This window comes from Oreochromis aureus, linkage group 9 (assembly GCF_013358895.1).
Source record: "Oreochromis aureus strain Israel breed Guangdong linkage group 9, ZZ_aureus, whole genome shotgun sequence".
NCBI lineage: Eukaryota > Metazoa > Chordata > Actinopteri > Cichliformes > Cichlidae > Oreochromis > Oreochromis aureus.
The window spans coordinates 21,779,259-21,795,734 of NC_052950.1; the positions used below are offsets into that span (position 1 = coordinate 21,779,259).

The 16,476-nt window shown below is 39.9% G+C and overlaps 1 protein-coding gene across 2 annotated transcripts in view; it reads left to right on the top strand.

Annotated features, from left to right (window-relative positions):
• The window catches only part of LOC116335971 (regulator of G-protein signaling 20), a 26,034-nt gene continuing 9,558 nt past the window's right edge, over window positions 1–16,476 (top strand). The window contains exons 1-3 of one of the 2 annotated variants that reach the window (XM_039617723.1): window positions 1–112; window positions 13,561–13,664; window positions 14,676–14,836. In XM_039617723.1, the coding sequence (XP_039473657.1) occupies window positions 14,679–14,836 (158 nt within the window). In that variant the 5' untranslated portion in view covers window positions 1–112; window positions 13,561–13,664; window positions 14,676–14,678. Of the gene's footprint in view, window positions 113–11,421; window positions 11,482–13,560; window positions 13,665–14,675; window positions 14,837–16,476 lie in introns of those variants that run through there. The other variant, XM_039617724.1, reaches the window with a different exon arrangement.

Genomic DNA, 16,476 nt, shown 5'->3' on the forward strand with positions numbered 1-16,476 from the left:
TCCCTCGGCCAGTCGGGGATGAGTGCGCTAACATACCTGTAGGTTGCTGTTTAAATGAGTGTATGATGGAAAACGACAGTGGCGGAGTTTGCGCTCTCCAGTCGCATGATAGGTGAGTGCTAGTAAATAATTTTCCAGTACGTGTACGTTACGCATGCAATTTTTAAAAATTATGATTATTATTTTGCTAGCTATCAAACTCGCTGGAGAAATGATTGAAATGCACTGAGTGTGATGCAGTATGGCAGTGCTATTATGGAATATGCTGTGAACTTAGCTAACATTACTTAGCAGTGATATGAGTTAATTTACTCAAGTGAAAGCTTTAAACATTAGCCCGATACATAACTAGCTAACTTAAGGCTTTCTGATTAACCCTCTGGGGTCGACCCAGAGTCTCCATTTCAACTTGGGTCGAACGTGCGGACTTCAAGCTATATACCAGTGTTTAAACTGTGTTGATAGGCCACGTAAAACCGGTGTTTTTTGTTTTTAATAAAACAGTGGCGTTTACTCCGGGAAGAAACGGTAAAAAACGGCGTTTTCTATGGAGAGCGCTAGCAAAGACGCTTTGCTTGTGAGTGAAAAAAGAAAAAGAAAAAACACTCCTTCCCTATTGGTGGAAAAATGTACCATGTCGACCAATCAAAAAATGATATGGCAACATGTGCAATTTGGTCGTTTGGGAAGAGGGGGAAGTTTTAGGAGTGACCGGCGAAAGAGAGAGAGAGCGAGTGAGCGAAAGACAGAGAGAGAGTTTTGATACGTGAGAGATTTGTGACGTTTGTGTTGTCTTGTGTAGTTAGTGTGTAGTTTTTGTTTTGTGTGTCAGTTCTACTAGTGAATGTCACAGTTGCTGCAAAAAAGCCACCAAAGGCAGGTTACAGTGTAAACGCTGAGTGACACACCTGCCGTCAAACCTGCAGGTTTATCCCTGTGCTGTTCTCATCTGTGTTACAGTGACACAAACTATTTTTTGGAGTTGCATAAATAATTTGTGTGCCTTCTTATTTGACGCAGAGCACCTGATTGTTCTGTAAATAGTTTTAAATGGTTATATAAAAAACGTCTGAGCCTTGGCTGCATTTTTCTTTTAGGTAAATAGTACCATATAACTTTGTTGTTTGCAAAACTTGTGCATATTTTTAAAAAAATGTACATGTAAATTAGATTTTAAGTAGATGTTTGTGCATTCTTAAAGTCTTATATGTTGAATTGAACTATGTGATCTGTTCAAAGCCTCTCAGTCAGTGCTGTTCTCCATGCCTGTCTGACATGATGTTATTAGCACAAACACTTTAAAGGTGATCATTTAGGACTTCAGCAATAATACAGACAGCAATGTAGTTAGCAATAAAACAGTTTTATTGGGAATTAACTTAAAAAACAAACAAACAAACATCTATTTTTTGTCACACAGGAAAGAAGCATCAATATCTGATGAGAAGACTTATTTCTGTTTTGTTTTGTTGTTGTTGTTTTTTTTCAACAGGAGAAGAATATCTAACAAGTTGATTTGTTCACATTTTCACATCTTAATTTTTAAGTGAAATGTGCATTTTGAGTTTATACACTATGTATATAAGGCGGCCGTTTCCTTTTGCAGTATTTTTATGTGGGGTATTTTTCTGTGTCTTAACAAAAGGGGAGCAAAGGTGTCTTTTCACATGGTCTTACTGAGGTGATGCGAATTGAAACATGCATTCTTTTCTTTCTTTTTTTTTTTTGGCGGGCGGGGGGGGGGCTGGAAAAGCTTGAAAAGGGACCTTGAAAGTGCTTAAAAAGTGCTTGAATTTGACCCTGAAAAAGGCGTACGAACCCTGTAAAAACTTGGTCTGGATCTTTGGAAGAAAAATATAAATGGTAAAGGGACTGGTTCTGTTGCTTTTCTGATCTACTTGAGCATTCAAAGCCCTTTATGTAAATGCCACATTCACCCGTTCACACCCATTCATTCAAGCACTGTTTTCTGCACCTATCTATCTAACAGTCTCACAAATTCATACACTGATGAATGCAATGGAGAGCGACTTGAAGTGTAGTATCTTGCCTAAAATCACGTAGGCATGCAGACTGGACACTGGAGCAGCCAGGGATCCAACCACCAATCTCCTGGTTGGTAGATGACCTGCTCTGCCCCCTGAGCTACAGCCATCCCAAAATAAAGAAATAAGTGGTGGCTCAAGACTTTTCCACAGCATTGTATTGAAGTAAATAAATATATATAAAAAGAAATATTTTTTAAAAATTCTGTTCATTTCCATATTCATGTTCATCTCGTTTCTTTGTCAAAGCCACAGGGGTCCACAGTGGAGATGGGCAAAAGAGCCACAGGTTCAAGACCCCTGAGGCAGACAATCATTTGCACCACCACACCTTCCCAACATTTGAACGTAGTGTCCAATATTGCCACAGCATGTGTATGGCAGCACCAAAGCAGCTCCGAGATGCCAGTGACTGTGGCAAACCAGCATATCTGACAACCTGGGAGAGAGAACAGCTGGCTTTTAGTGGAGAAGACGAGGCTTAAAGAGGCACGGACTAAAAAGGCTTTTTTCAGACAGATGATGAACCGAGGGGCTTTTTTGCCATGAATAAAATTACAAAGCTCTTGTGGAGTCCTGGAATATAAATAAAGGGCAGAATTGAGCATAATGAGCCCCCCCTTAAGTTAACAACTGCTGCTAGGTTTTTTTTTTGGTACCTACTGATTTCCTCTTGCATTTTATGTAGATTGTGTAGAAGTGCCTTGCAATTCTAGGCAAAAAGCTTTCAGGGAATCATTTCTGTGACCCGAAATGCACAAAAAATGAACATAGTCAAATTTTACATTAGAAAGTTTAAAGTCTTGCCTGAAAAACTTCACTTTAGTATTGCATCACTGCTTTCATTTGCAATGACTTTCAGGGGGTAAAGCCAATCATCCTGCTGCAGCAGAAATAAGAGTCATACTTGACGTGTTTCTGGAGCCTGTTTTAAATGTACAGTACTTAGAGCTGGGCGATAGAACGATAACGATATGTATTGCGAAATAACTTTTTCTTGATAGAAAAATTAAACTATTGCGATAGACCTCATCTCTCTTGTCCTCTTAAAAAAAAAAAAAAGAACAGCCAATCCAAATTAAGTAGCGGAGAGCCGAACCAATCACAGCCGCAGCGTCACATAACGTGACTTGTTACATACAGCACAAGCGCCAAGGCGCACATGTGTATTTGTTTTTGCAGCCGTGCAGCCCGGGTAATGAAGGAAATGAGTTTGCCGACTAGAGAAAAATCAACCGAGAGCGTGAGCGAAGGTTACCGAAGAAAAAACAGATGATGGTTCCAATGCCGGAGAGCTTGTCGAACAGAAGGGCCACAGAAGTTCCGTAGTGTGAAGGTATTTCAGCTATTTCAAGTCTGACAAAAAACAGAGTAGTGCGCACTGTAAATTGTGCCGAAAGCAAGTCTGGAAATACAATAAAGCGGTGCATGCTCAATCTCTGACTGAAAGCGCTAATTCGTCATTCGGCTTTTGTCAGACTAAAGTAACTGTTAAAACTGTTTGAAAAGCTAAGCTATACAACAAGGAGAGATTGAGAATTTCCTTTTAGTTCTCAGTTTATTTGATATTGACAAAAGTTAGTCAATTTTGTCTGTTCTTCTGTAAAACGACCTAAGATTTATTTTTAGAATTAATATTTTGTTTCTAAGTGGAATTGACAATTTAGTGGTCTGTTTTGTTTGTTCTATTTTGAAACTTAAACGCTTTAGCGGCTGCCTTTTGTGTAGTTTGCAATATTTGCCTTTATTTATCTGAAACTGAAGTCTCATGTTCCTTAAGTACATCTACCCTGTTGAACTTATTATGGGAAATAAATATTTAAATTAAAACAAGCTGCTAATTATTTCACATTTTACTTGTGAGCAACGGCACATTTAAATCTTACAAATATAGTTATTTGGCTTATATCGTGATATATATCGTTATTGCCTGAAATGAAAAAAACATATCGTGATATGAAAAAATCTTATATCGCCCAGCTCTAACAGTACTATATGTAATACATCTATATAGTACTGTGTATATATATATTTTTTCATGAGAACAAATACGATGGATCCTCGACAAATCCTACCAACCAAAAAGGTGGAAGCCGAGTCGCTGACTTTATTTTTTTCTATGTCAGTGCAGTATTATATCAGCAAGCCATCACTTTCTCAGTCCAATTATTTTGGAGGAACATATTCCATTTCTCCCGACCTTCATTTTAACTGAGAGGGATCCCTAATTAGTTGCCATATTTTTCAAGTCGCTGTCCACAGCAGATGAGGTGAGCCTTGTAATAGAGTAATAGCTGTGGCAGAACATTAAACCTTAACAGGCTTCCAGAAAGATGTTTAAAAACAGTCCGAGTCCACCTGACTGCCTGACTTTGAAGAAAACACCAAGATGTATGGTGTCACTACAGTCCTCTGCACAAGATGTGTGAGCACCGGGAGACAGAGAGGAGGAGGAGAAGGATGGGGGGTGGAGAGGAAGGAGGAGGTACACACTCAGTTTATAATGGAAGCCAGATTAGAAATCAAAGAATGATGCAGTGAATCATTTTAGTTTGCAGAGAAAAAATACACAAAAACACACCAAGGAATCAGCACCAAATGCAAAAGGGGGTCTGCTGTTGCCTTTTCATGTGTTTGCCTTCCTCCACCTTCTGCTGGAAACTGTTCCTCTTTGGCAGCGAATGAGGCGTGAATATGAAGTACCTTGGTACTTGTCACTCCATTACCTGCTCTCTGTGCTTCTCATTACAACTCCTTCCCCTGGGAATGCATTCTCACTACAGGGCGAGTGTATTCAAAAGCTTTATGTTATGCTAGGTGTTCCTGTTGTTCTTTGCCTATGAGTGTATATGTAAGCAACAAGCACTTTTAAGGGAAAAAAAGAAGCACAAAACAGAGCATTTACAACTATATTATATTATGTATATTTAACACTGTGGCTGTATTGTGTCATTAGAGGACTAAGGAAAGTGTATTTGTTGGTTTAAGTGCTCAAAAATGTCGAATTCTGTTTGTAATTGTAACTAGACTTGCAAGAAGCAGTGGCAAAAATACAAATGCAATGGTGTGAAAAAGTGTTTCCCCCTAAACCTAATAACTGGTTGGGCCACCCTTATCAGCAACAGATGCAATCAAGTGTTTGCAATGACTGGCAGTGAGAAATTTCGAACCACTCATCTTTGCAGAATTGTTGTAATTCAGCCGCATTGGAGGGTTTTCAAGCATGAACCACCTTTTTAAGGTCATGCTGCAGCATCTCAATCAGATTCAAGTCAGGAGTTTGACTGAACTACTCCAAAGTCTTCAAGAATCTGTATACTGGGACATTTATACTGGTTTTATTCAAACTGTGAAGCACTTCGTCACTGTATGTTTTAAAAATAAAGTCAGAGTAGCCTTGTGCTGCACAAGTTGAACAACAGGGTATAACGAGTAAAGTGTCTTATTGAAATTAGAGTTTTTTCTAATTAAAACAAGAAGAAAATCTCTTTTTCATTCGGCACCTTTATTGTTAATAACAAGGCAGTTTCCCTGATTTATATGTGATCATCGTATTTTAACCAATGGACATTTCCACCAGCCCAGAACTGGTTCTATTCTGGTTTAACAGCTGAAATCTTGTTTCATGGAGAGTCACTCTACTGTAGCTCTGAGAGGTCAAATGCACTGCACCTTAAGAAATCACCAGCAAATAGAAAAATGCTGCAAAATTAATGGAAGCCAAATAAAACATAGCAGAAATAGAAAAACAATGCAAAAGTAAAATGAAAAAATTATTGTCACGTTACTGGATGCAAGAAAATGACAAAACAGCGACAGAAGTGACAAAGTAACTGTAAATGGCTCATAACAAGTATTATATAATTCATGAAATTAAAACTCACATGCATCTTCTTCTTCTTCACAACACGAGTTAATCCGCCGCTTCCTTTAAATGTGTCTCAGTGCAATCATTCGTTTTGGTTTCTGTCACTGCTGTTCCATCACCTTGTTGTTTCCCCAAAAAACATTGTGTTTTGTGAGATTTTCATATTTCTATTTCCACTGTGCTTTATTCCACTTTCTGTTGTGTTTTGCATGCTTTCGCAGCGTTTTTCTATTTCTGGGATTGTCTTAAGTTGTAGTGTGTTTGACCTCTCAGGGCCACCGTACAGTACAAGGCTTTGACAGAAGTTACTTAAAAGGAAAGAACAAGACATTTTAAGTATCTGCAATATTAGTTCACCTGACTCAACTAAACCAAACTAAAGGATATATACCAGAAACTTGCAGTCAAACGATACAAACTACCACCTTGCTTGGTTTTCACTGTTTGCTGTAAAAACAAAAGTCTCTTATCATGTCAGCACGATGGCTCTGCTACAGCTTGGTGGTAATGAGGTGACACCCTGGTTCACTAACTCCAGAAAAGAAAACTTTTTTCTTTAAGTCTCAACTCTGATAGTAAGCCAGTCCTTATCTCTGAACATCAGTGTCCAGCATCGCTAATGCCGGCTAACAGAGCAAATCCCTGCAGCCAAGGTTTCAAAATCTTCTGCAAAGCCTTCACAGAAGAGTGGAGGCTTTTAGAGGAGCAGCTCTATGCCCGTGGCTTTAATGCGAGATTTTTATAACTCTCATTTGTGTTTAGTTTTAGTATTCACATATACTTGTCACCACAGTGCTATAGGTGTCATCAGATGTGTCAAAACAAGTCAAGCAAGTCATAATGTCACACAGATACAGGAGGAATATAGCACAGTCTTCCACACTGGGATCTGGAAGGTGGATGAAGCATTAATCAGCATGCCTGCACTGTCAGTAAACATACATTTTTAATTCAGGTCCTGAATAAAAAATAAAAGTGTTACGCTCTACTGCAAGCCCTCCAAAGGTAATATTCATCATTATGATTCCACCTCCCTGCTGCAAAGAGTCATATAGCGGATGTTCATTGTGAGCATCTGTCACAGGGTATTGCTTTCCGCAACAACAAAGAAAATGACAGCGGCAACCAAAACTTTAAATATCTACGAAGGGCTCGGAGGGAAAACAAATTAAGACACTTCTGAAGTTTTCATTTCATCGAAATGAAAGTGTCTGCCGACTGATGACGCCCCTCCTTTAAGCTGTATGCAGTCGGAGGTCTTCTGCTCCCTCTGTTCTTCTGATCCCTATAGTTGCCTGTGGCTGGTTAACATTGTGGCAAACCAATTTCCTCCAGTAAGAACAGTTTGCCGGAAACCAGCTGCAGTTCTCTGACAGAGGGAAATGTGTTTCTATAAATGCACTGAAGTTCAAAGAAGAGAGGAAAAACTTTCACTCATCTGTTAGTGGACTATTTTGTACACTAAAGACCAGATTTATAATGCAGCAGATGTGATGTTAGCCTTGATGTGAATGGTCAGTTTTTAATGTCCCCAAGTGGCCAAAACATCAGTGTCGTCGTATCTTATCCGGCTCACAGTTCAGCACAATTCACAGGTTACTGTAACATGTGAAGTACTGAGAAGTCAAGGAGCTCACAAGCAGTCACACCCTTAAATGAAAGTGTTTGAGAGATATGATGTAATATGAGTAGTGACCTTGGCCGTAAAAGACATAAAAATCTGCTAAAACATCACCATATCATGGCATTGACAATAGTTATTGATGTCAGTGTAAGGCTCAAGGCACACAGGCCTAGAGACTGGTTAGCGCCCAACCGGTAACCACCAGTCACTGTGGACAAATTAATACTTCTGACCAGCTGTGAGCGGTTGTTAAATGTTGCTGGCAGTTCCTGTTAAACTGATTGCTCGAGCCCCAGTTACACAAACCTAGAGATCTCGAGATGTTTAAACATGTCGGTTTCAACTGTAAAAAGGTGCAACTTTTACTTTAAAGTCTGATGTTCTTCATTTGCAGTTTGCACTCTTTCAAGTTTCACTACGGTTTGTTGGATAGTTAACAAGTGTCAGTCAGTATCTTCCACGCAATCTGTGGGTGACTCTGGCAATGTGGTGGCAACCAAAGACAGTAAGACAGCCACAAAAGATCTCACTTGTACTCAGGTGTACTTTGCAGTACTTCAGTTTAGTATTTCTTGTATTTTTCTTTATTCTATGTCACTATAACACCACACAAAATATTTGGCAACGTTAGTCCTTGGTTACTTATAGTTTAATAATACAAATAATAACAATCAATCCATTCGTTTTCTTCTACTTATCCATGTCAGGGTCACAGGGATGCTGGAGCTGTCACAGAGTGAGAGGTGGAGTAACCGATAGCAGCCTGTCCTAGAACTAATGCAGACGCAGAAATTCACACCCATGACCAATTTAAAATCACCAACTAACTTAACATGTGCATCTCTGGACTGTGGAAGAAAGCTGGAGCACCCGGAGGAAGCCCACATGGGGCCTGAAGAACATGCAAACTACACACAAAGGCCCCTGCTGGCTGGTGGATTCAAACCCAGGAACCTCCTTGCTGTGAGGAAACGGCGCTAACCGGCATTTCCCTATGCTGCCGAAAGGATTAAATACATGTTTATTATAGATTAAGACGGGGCATTCCTGATCCCAGGGGGAAAATTAATGTGCGATAAAGTTAATCAAATTTGCTCAACCTTTAGCAGCTGCAACATTAAAGTTATATATGAGATAATTCACAAGTAATTCCCATCCAGTAATATATGAGCAAGGCTTTCACGTGTTACTAAGTACTCTGCTTCTGCATTTCTACTTTCACTTAAAGTCCCAGGATTAAGCCACATCCCTCAGCTGTGTGGATGTGATTCACCCGAGGACACATTCAGGTATATCCTCCAAAAAAACATACTGTGCAGCAGTGCCCTGCAGGGGCCTTCGGGATATTTCTGGCTCCCACTCACTCAGATATGCAACAGCCCAACATGGCCAGTCAAGCTGCAGAGCTGATAATAAAAAACAAGGAAGTGGAGTCATTATAGTGGAAACTTCTGTAACTCTGAGATAAAGTCTGGCGAGGAGTTCGCAGTGTGTAACTCTATTTTAAATCACTGAGCAAAAAATGAGTGAAAAACAATTACTTTTGAGCCTCAACTCATTTAAAGATTTTTTACTCACTGCCAAAGAAGGAGTAATGACTTTTAATGAAGATGGTGAAATGAGAGACATAATAACCGGAGCGAGTGTAGCTGCACATTTCGTGCGTTCCACTCTGCTGGAAACTGCCTCGACAGACAGCTGGGTGGGTGATTTACTGAATGTCTTTTGGAAGGCTGGATCATTTTGTACAGGGCTACAAGCTTTGAGACTGATACCATACTGAATTGAAAATGATACCCATATCGGAGAGCCCTATTGGCTGTCAGGGTACAGGCGCTTGCATCCATGTGATAAGATTAAAAGATTCACACATGTGCTTATAACTGCATGTTCCAGCTGTAGATCACAGTAACAGTTATCTCACCGGAGAGCTGGCGGCATTAAAGAGGCAATTCCTCTTAAAGATTACTAGAGCGACGAGATGTTTGATTTATTGCGAACCTTAGAGAGAGAGACTTTGTGTGTGTTGAATATGTTTTATAGCTGCGTCACACATACAAAGTGGAAAGGCATGGGCATTCCCCCTCTGCTGTCAGCCAACCAGCTAGCATATTTCCACTGCTGCATATGCCAGTTCAGCTGAAGTGCATAATCTCATTTCACAAAATGTGCAGCACAGTGAAAAAATCAACATATTCAGGGTGATTAGTTTTCCTCCCCTATGTGTGTATGGAAGGCGCATGAGGTCACACATTGGTCAGAAAAATTGAGAAGCCTCAAAGTTAGCATCTTAGCTGTTGTCATGTTGTCTTTTGTGGTTTGGGGCTTTTTTAGGGCAGCACAAGTGATTGTATTTCTGATTATAGATTTTAGTATTAAATTATCAGGTAACGCTTGCAAGCTTGGTTAGCAAACTGCAACCCTATACGCAAAGACAAGACAAAGAATAAGATTTCACCCACTAAAACTGGTGCAACGTTTTCTTGGACTGACTCATATAGTGTAACTGTATTTCTCCAAAGGGTTTCTCACGATAATAAGAAGTCCAGTTTAGTGAACTGGATTACCTGAGGTGAGGCCTACCAGACAGTTTGTGTAAAACTTTACTGTTTATCAGATTGGCCACATCCTTAACTTTAAGCCTCAATTTAGTTTAAATGGGTGAGTTATAAGCAAAAATAACCCCCATGTAGTTGTGCCTACTTGTACCAGGGCATAAACATGGTTGACTCTCATCTACAGTCAGGTATTTTAACATGGCAATCTATGGAAAATGACTGCCAGCCTCAAGTGGCCATTCAGGGGACAGCATTTTTTTGCACTTGTGGTTTGGCTTCATTTTTGCAGCCTGCGAGGTCACTGCAGGATGGGACTCTGCTGCAGGAAAACATTCTCTTTTGGTTAGATTATGCAACACTTCAGAATAATACAGCATGAAAAGCTACTGTCTCCAGAATAGATTTAATCTTTTAAATTGGTGTCCACAAGTTCAAAGACTACAACTGTGGACAACAAAACTGTGTTTTCTATATTACCTTTTGCAGTCTGCAAATAAACACAAAATATTATTTAAGGCTTACTTTGAAATCATTTTTGAACTCTGTATTTAAACCTTTGATTGCAGTGTTGAAGGAGCCACTTAGACCCTTCACAGGTATAAACACAGCATTTTATTGCTGTAGGAGTTGGAGCTGATTTTAACTGTATGCAGTTTGGTCATTTCACCCACAACTTGAGGGCAATACTCATACAAATGGTCACCATGAGATGATAAATGTGGCAGGAAACGCTATTTCTGAAGTTTGTATTTACCTGTGAAGCTTTAGCTCCAAAATAGTTAATTGCATGTTTGCTCTGCATGCAATAGATCATGCAAAAGAAGACACAACCCCAGCCTCACATGGTCATAAGCCAGCGTACTACTAGAGTCGGTCCAGACCCTGGATAAATGTGACAGTTGTGTTAAGAAAGACATCCAAACTCCAAAATACCAAATACAGACCCACTCACTAAGGCGACTCCACTGGGAAATAGGGATGAGCTAAAAATACCTTTACAATGTGAACTTTTAGCTTATCACTGTTATTTGTTTTTCTTTAAATGATATGTCTTGTAGTGATAATTAATTCAGGTATCTCTGCTTATGAAAAAATTAGTCCCTGCTCTAGAATAAATGTCTCTATTTGCTGAAACTACTGATAAATAACACACATTTACAGTCCTGATTTTTTCCTGCATATTTTCTACATACAGATAAAACCGTACCAAGAAGTCAGACATGGTGGTGTGGTGGTCTGGAGCTGCTTTCAGGATACGGGTGATTTGTTGTAATTAATGGAACCATGAATTCTGCTCTCTACCAGAAACTCTACCTGAAGGCAAAAGTCCAGCCTTCATTTTGTGTCACGGTCCCTGGGTCTCATGCCCTTGGTTTAGTGTTTTCTGTTAGTTCATTTTTCCTTTTGAGATTTGAGAAATAATTGATGTTCATGTTCTATGTTATTTTATACTTCTTTGTTAATGGTGTTATTTTGTATTTTCTTGTGTTAGTTATAGATGACTTCATTTATTAGTTCCCTTTAGCGTTCCCATTCTGTTCTTTCAGTCTTGTGTTTGGTTAGTTTTCTGCAGCTGTGCACCTGTTTTCTCTTCCTTCATTACCTTCTGTGTATTTTGTCTCAGTCTCCATGTGTCCTTTGTCAAGTCATCCCTCTAAGCTGGGGGTTTCCTAGTCCCATATTTATATGTTTAATGATTTCTGGAAACCTTAGATTCCCGGGCTTGCTTTGTTTATTACTAACACAGCATAACATGACAGTTTGGCCCTGAAGCTCAAGCACACTTAGGTTATGCAGAAAGGTAATGATCGATTATACGCCAGCAAGTCCACCTCTGAAAGGCTAAAAAAAACAGAAATGAAGGTTTTAGAGTGTAATTAAGTCCGAGTCCAGACTTAAACCAGATTGAGATGCTTTGGCGTGACCTCAATAAGGTCATTCATGCTCAAAAACCCTCCAATGTGGCTGAATTCAAACAATTCTGCAAAGAAGACTATGACAAAATTCCTCCACAGTGACGTGAAAGACTCGTTGCCAGCTACTAAAAAGGCATAATTGCAGTTCTTGCTGCTGAGCGTGGCAGAACCAGTTATTAGATTTAGGGGGCAATTACTTTTTCACACGGGGCCATGTAGGTTTGGATAACTAAAAAAAATCCTGAATACATGAAATCATCCTTTAAAAGCTGCATTTTGGATTTACTCTGGTTATTTTTGTCTAATTTTCTAATTTGTTTGATAATCTGAAATATTTAAATGTGAGAAATATGCAAAAAAATCAAATACTTTTTACAACACTGTAAAATATGATTTGAGATATTCTATATTCTGTAGCAATTTATAATCATGTCACACTATTAAGCATTAGTGAGGTGATGTCATTTAGAAGTACACCTATGTTTACCCATCTGTTACTGTAACACCATGTAGACCTATCACTGCAGTACATGGTGTTACAACCCGACTCAGAAGCTGCAACATAAGTATGGAGACTGACGCCAGAGTTTCAAAAACAATAGGTTTGATTTTAAATGATTTTAAATTACATAGGTTTACATGGATTGACGTACAATAAAAAGTAGGATTCATCTAAAAAACTCCAGCACATTTTTTAACTGCAGCATTATATTTGACTCTATATTAACTCTCAGCACAACAGCCTATTGCATATTCAGAAAAGACAAATAACTGAGTGGTTACATGAACTGTGTAAAATAAATGATTAATAAAAGCCAGAGGCTTTTAGAGCTAAGAACTGATCTAAAATCCTGGCTTCCACCCAGCATGAGGACAGATGGGTTTATGCAGCCTGCTCTCTACATAAAACAGAATCTTGTCATGGCTGAAGAAGTGCAGGGATTGCTTTTTATAATTCAGATTCAGTTTGGTTAACAGTCACTTAATCAAATTATACTTCTCCTGATTTGCCCTCCATTGGGTTCAGCATCCCCTGGGGGTCTGCTGCCAGGCCCTGGAGTTTTTAAATAGAGCGCCGCTGCCCTCTGGTGGATTCAAGTGGTGCTGACCACACTGGGAGCCCACTAGGTGCAGATGCTGATTTGGATCTTCCAGATGTTTGATTAAATTAGTCAGGGCTGTGACGTCTACAGCGTGTTAATATCTGCCACCACTGACTCCAGAATCCAAAAATGAACCCTGCAAAATAAATGCATTACCAACCATCTTATGAGTGATACAGGCAACGACTTAAGAATATTTCTTCGTAATTTAATTGAATAGAAATTGACCCAGAAACTTTATTGATTATATACCAGGAGGATTTCAGTACCCCCCAAAACAAAACCCCGCATGAATAATAATTAACAAGAATCCCTGTTTATTATCTGTGCCACGCAATAGACTTCCTGCCCCATCTGTCAAGAAGAAGCCATTGCTGTAACAGACAGCGCACATTGTGTTCTGGCAGTTAATGCACGGACGCAGAAAAATCTTTTCACACTTGCAGGAAACGCATGCGCATAGAGGAAACCAACTGGTTTGTGTCAAGCCGAGGCAGACGGACGTGATCGAGCCAAAAATCACCTGTATTTTGGCATTCATGGTGACACAGTGAGTACACATTTATATTTTTGTAACAGTGAGAGCCTCTTAAAAACGACTGAAAGCACGACTGTTTGTGCAGTTTTCTTCTTCTTCTTCTTTTCTTTTTTGGAAAATAAGGCGGGTAGTTACAGGGTCCAGTGAGGCTGAAGCATTCTTATCTGGATGTTCCTCCAGCAACCAGGAATATTAGAATTAATTTCTGGACAATTCGTGCACACTGTCATCCGTGCTAAAATAAAATCATCGATCATTAAACGAACCTAGATATTAGCAGATCTGCTGCTTCTTTTTGCCTCTAAAGGGAGAGAGAATAATGTGAGTAGACGCGAAATTATCAGTATTTCTGATCATAATGATTGCATTATGTTCCTATAAATGGCTGCTTGCTGTAGGGAGACTGTTTTCCTTGTATTGTGTATCCTCCCGAGGATGCGATTGCTGCGGTCCAGGAGTAACGCCTTGTCGCTATCATTACTGCTCATCCCTCACAGACGGAGAGGGGAGATGAGGGAGAGAGAGGAAAGGAGAGGGGGGGCAGGGGTTGTTGCTCATCACATTGGGTTTTGTTACATTCAGCATAATCCAGCAAACCCTTGATAAAAAAAATTCCACTGGCTTCTCGAGCTGTTTGCATTCATATATATATTTATATATTTCATGTCGATTGCTGTTGCATTGTGCAGAAGTTTACCTCTCGCATCCAGATCGTGAAGTGTTCGCGCATTCCGCAAGACACGTTTATTCACCTCAGGTAGTTTCAATTTAGCAAGCACGGATTTCAGCACGAGATTTCCATATCATTTAGGCTTGAGTCGCTTTTTTCCCTCCCCTCAATCCTCCTTAGAGCTGCGCGCCGACTGTCAGATCTCTAATCTCTTGCGATTTCTTGGACTGTGATGTTTTGCGTATGATGCTTCCGCTTAATGCGGTAATGATCTTCCATTGAAACCTCTCCTACCACCATCACCACCACCCTGCTTTCCGCGCAGCTCTCTCACTGTGGTCTTCTGCTTTCAGTCCATGGGCTCAGAGCGGGAGGAGATGCGTAAGAGACAGATGCAGGTTCATCAAGAAGCAGCTGCCAGTGTCCTCCAAGCGCGCCACAGAATGGGAAACACCCCCACCAACGCCTCAAATGCCTGCTGCTTCTGCTGGTGCTGCTGCTGTAGCTGTTCCTGGTAAGGAGAAATGCTCCACTGAATCCCACACAGCAGGGCTGGAGCTAGGAAAGATGTGGACCAAGGCACACATATTGAGTGGGGAGTGTGGGGGACATCCACACACAGATTTATACACTGATGACTCTCATTAATTACATTTCCTTAAATTTCACGGGTTCATGAGTTTTGCATGAGTTGCCGGCTGTTGTTATGTGGCTGAGATGATCCAGCAGGACTGATTGGTGTCGGCTGTGGCTAATTTCACAGCTAATAAGACTGTGGGACTTAAGCAAGCAGCGAGCATATGGCATGCGTGTGTACAAGGAGCAAGATGTTAAATGGTGTGGCTACGTACAATTCAGGAAGGAGGGTGTCGTTTGCAGCTGGTTGGGGGCTACATGCAGTGAAAGCAGATAGCAAATGGGAGGCTAGTTGCCTTCTTTAGCTAGTGTAGGGCTGGGCATAGGGATGCAAAGTGCTGTTGTTGCTCCTGAGTGAGCTGCTGCTTTGAATACCATTGTCTTCACGCATTATTCTATGTCTCTGCCACAGCTCCACTCAAGTGGACCCAGAGGGACATCTTGTTTTTGACCAATTTTAGTATCTCTGTTTTGCTTTCAGGTCTCCCACTGATCACCAATTGTTATTTTTACTTCCAAAACACGTGTTTAAGGATCCACAAATCACTTTAGTTTCCACAGAAAGGAGTGCGCCACACTCGCAAACTGCTGAACAACCCTGCCCAGTGAACTGCACTAAAGCGTAGCCAGAACGCACAGTGTTGTATATTATCTACACCTGAGTAAAATTAAAGTAGAAAAAAATCCAATTAGAAATCTAAAACAGAATGCAAGCACAACTATAGCAATGCATAATAGATAAATGCTTACTGGCTTGAGCAATAAGACTAAAAGGACAGTTCTTTTAAAAGCAATGAAATATACACAGGAAATGAAACCGATCTTAAAAAGAAATAAAAATATGCAGCAGTTTCCTTGAATTTCCTGTTCAAGTTAAAAACAAGAATATGTCAAACGAAAATAAAGCACTCATGCTCTATAATAAGATGGCGAGTATGACAAAATGTTTTACATATAGCCTGTCAAGAGGCATGAGGGAAGGAAGAGGTTCAGCTGATAAGCACCTGATGGAAAAAAAACGCCCAAACGTTAAAGTGTTCTGGTTTCGTGACTTCACTATGCTAATGTTTATAGTTTTTGACAATTCTGTGAAACAGATTTCACAGACTATAATAGCATTTTTGTCATTTATGATAGATTAAACTGAAAAATCAACTGATGTAACACTGAGTTTATTGATTGCTGAGTAAGTGGACCAGGAAAACAACCAATCATCACATTAATCCAGTGTTTTCACAACTCATTTCCCCACAGAGCTGCAGGATTCTCAAAATGCAATTCAGGATCCCTAGAGCTCTGCAACCAATAAGATTCTTGTATTACTAAAATGGGTATATCTACAGATAGGGACAGTACTGTGCAAAGTCTTGAGCCACCCTCATGTCTGTATATTTTCCTCAGAAAATGGAAATCGGGCGCATGTGTTATTGAAATATGTGCAAACATACATGGAAACATAGTATATAAGACAAAAACAGAGTTTGTACAATTTTGATGAGCTTGACAGTTATTATTTGG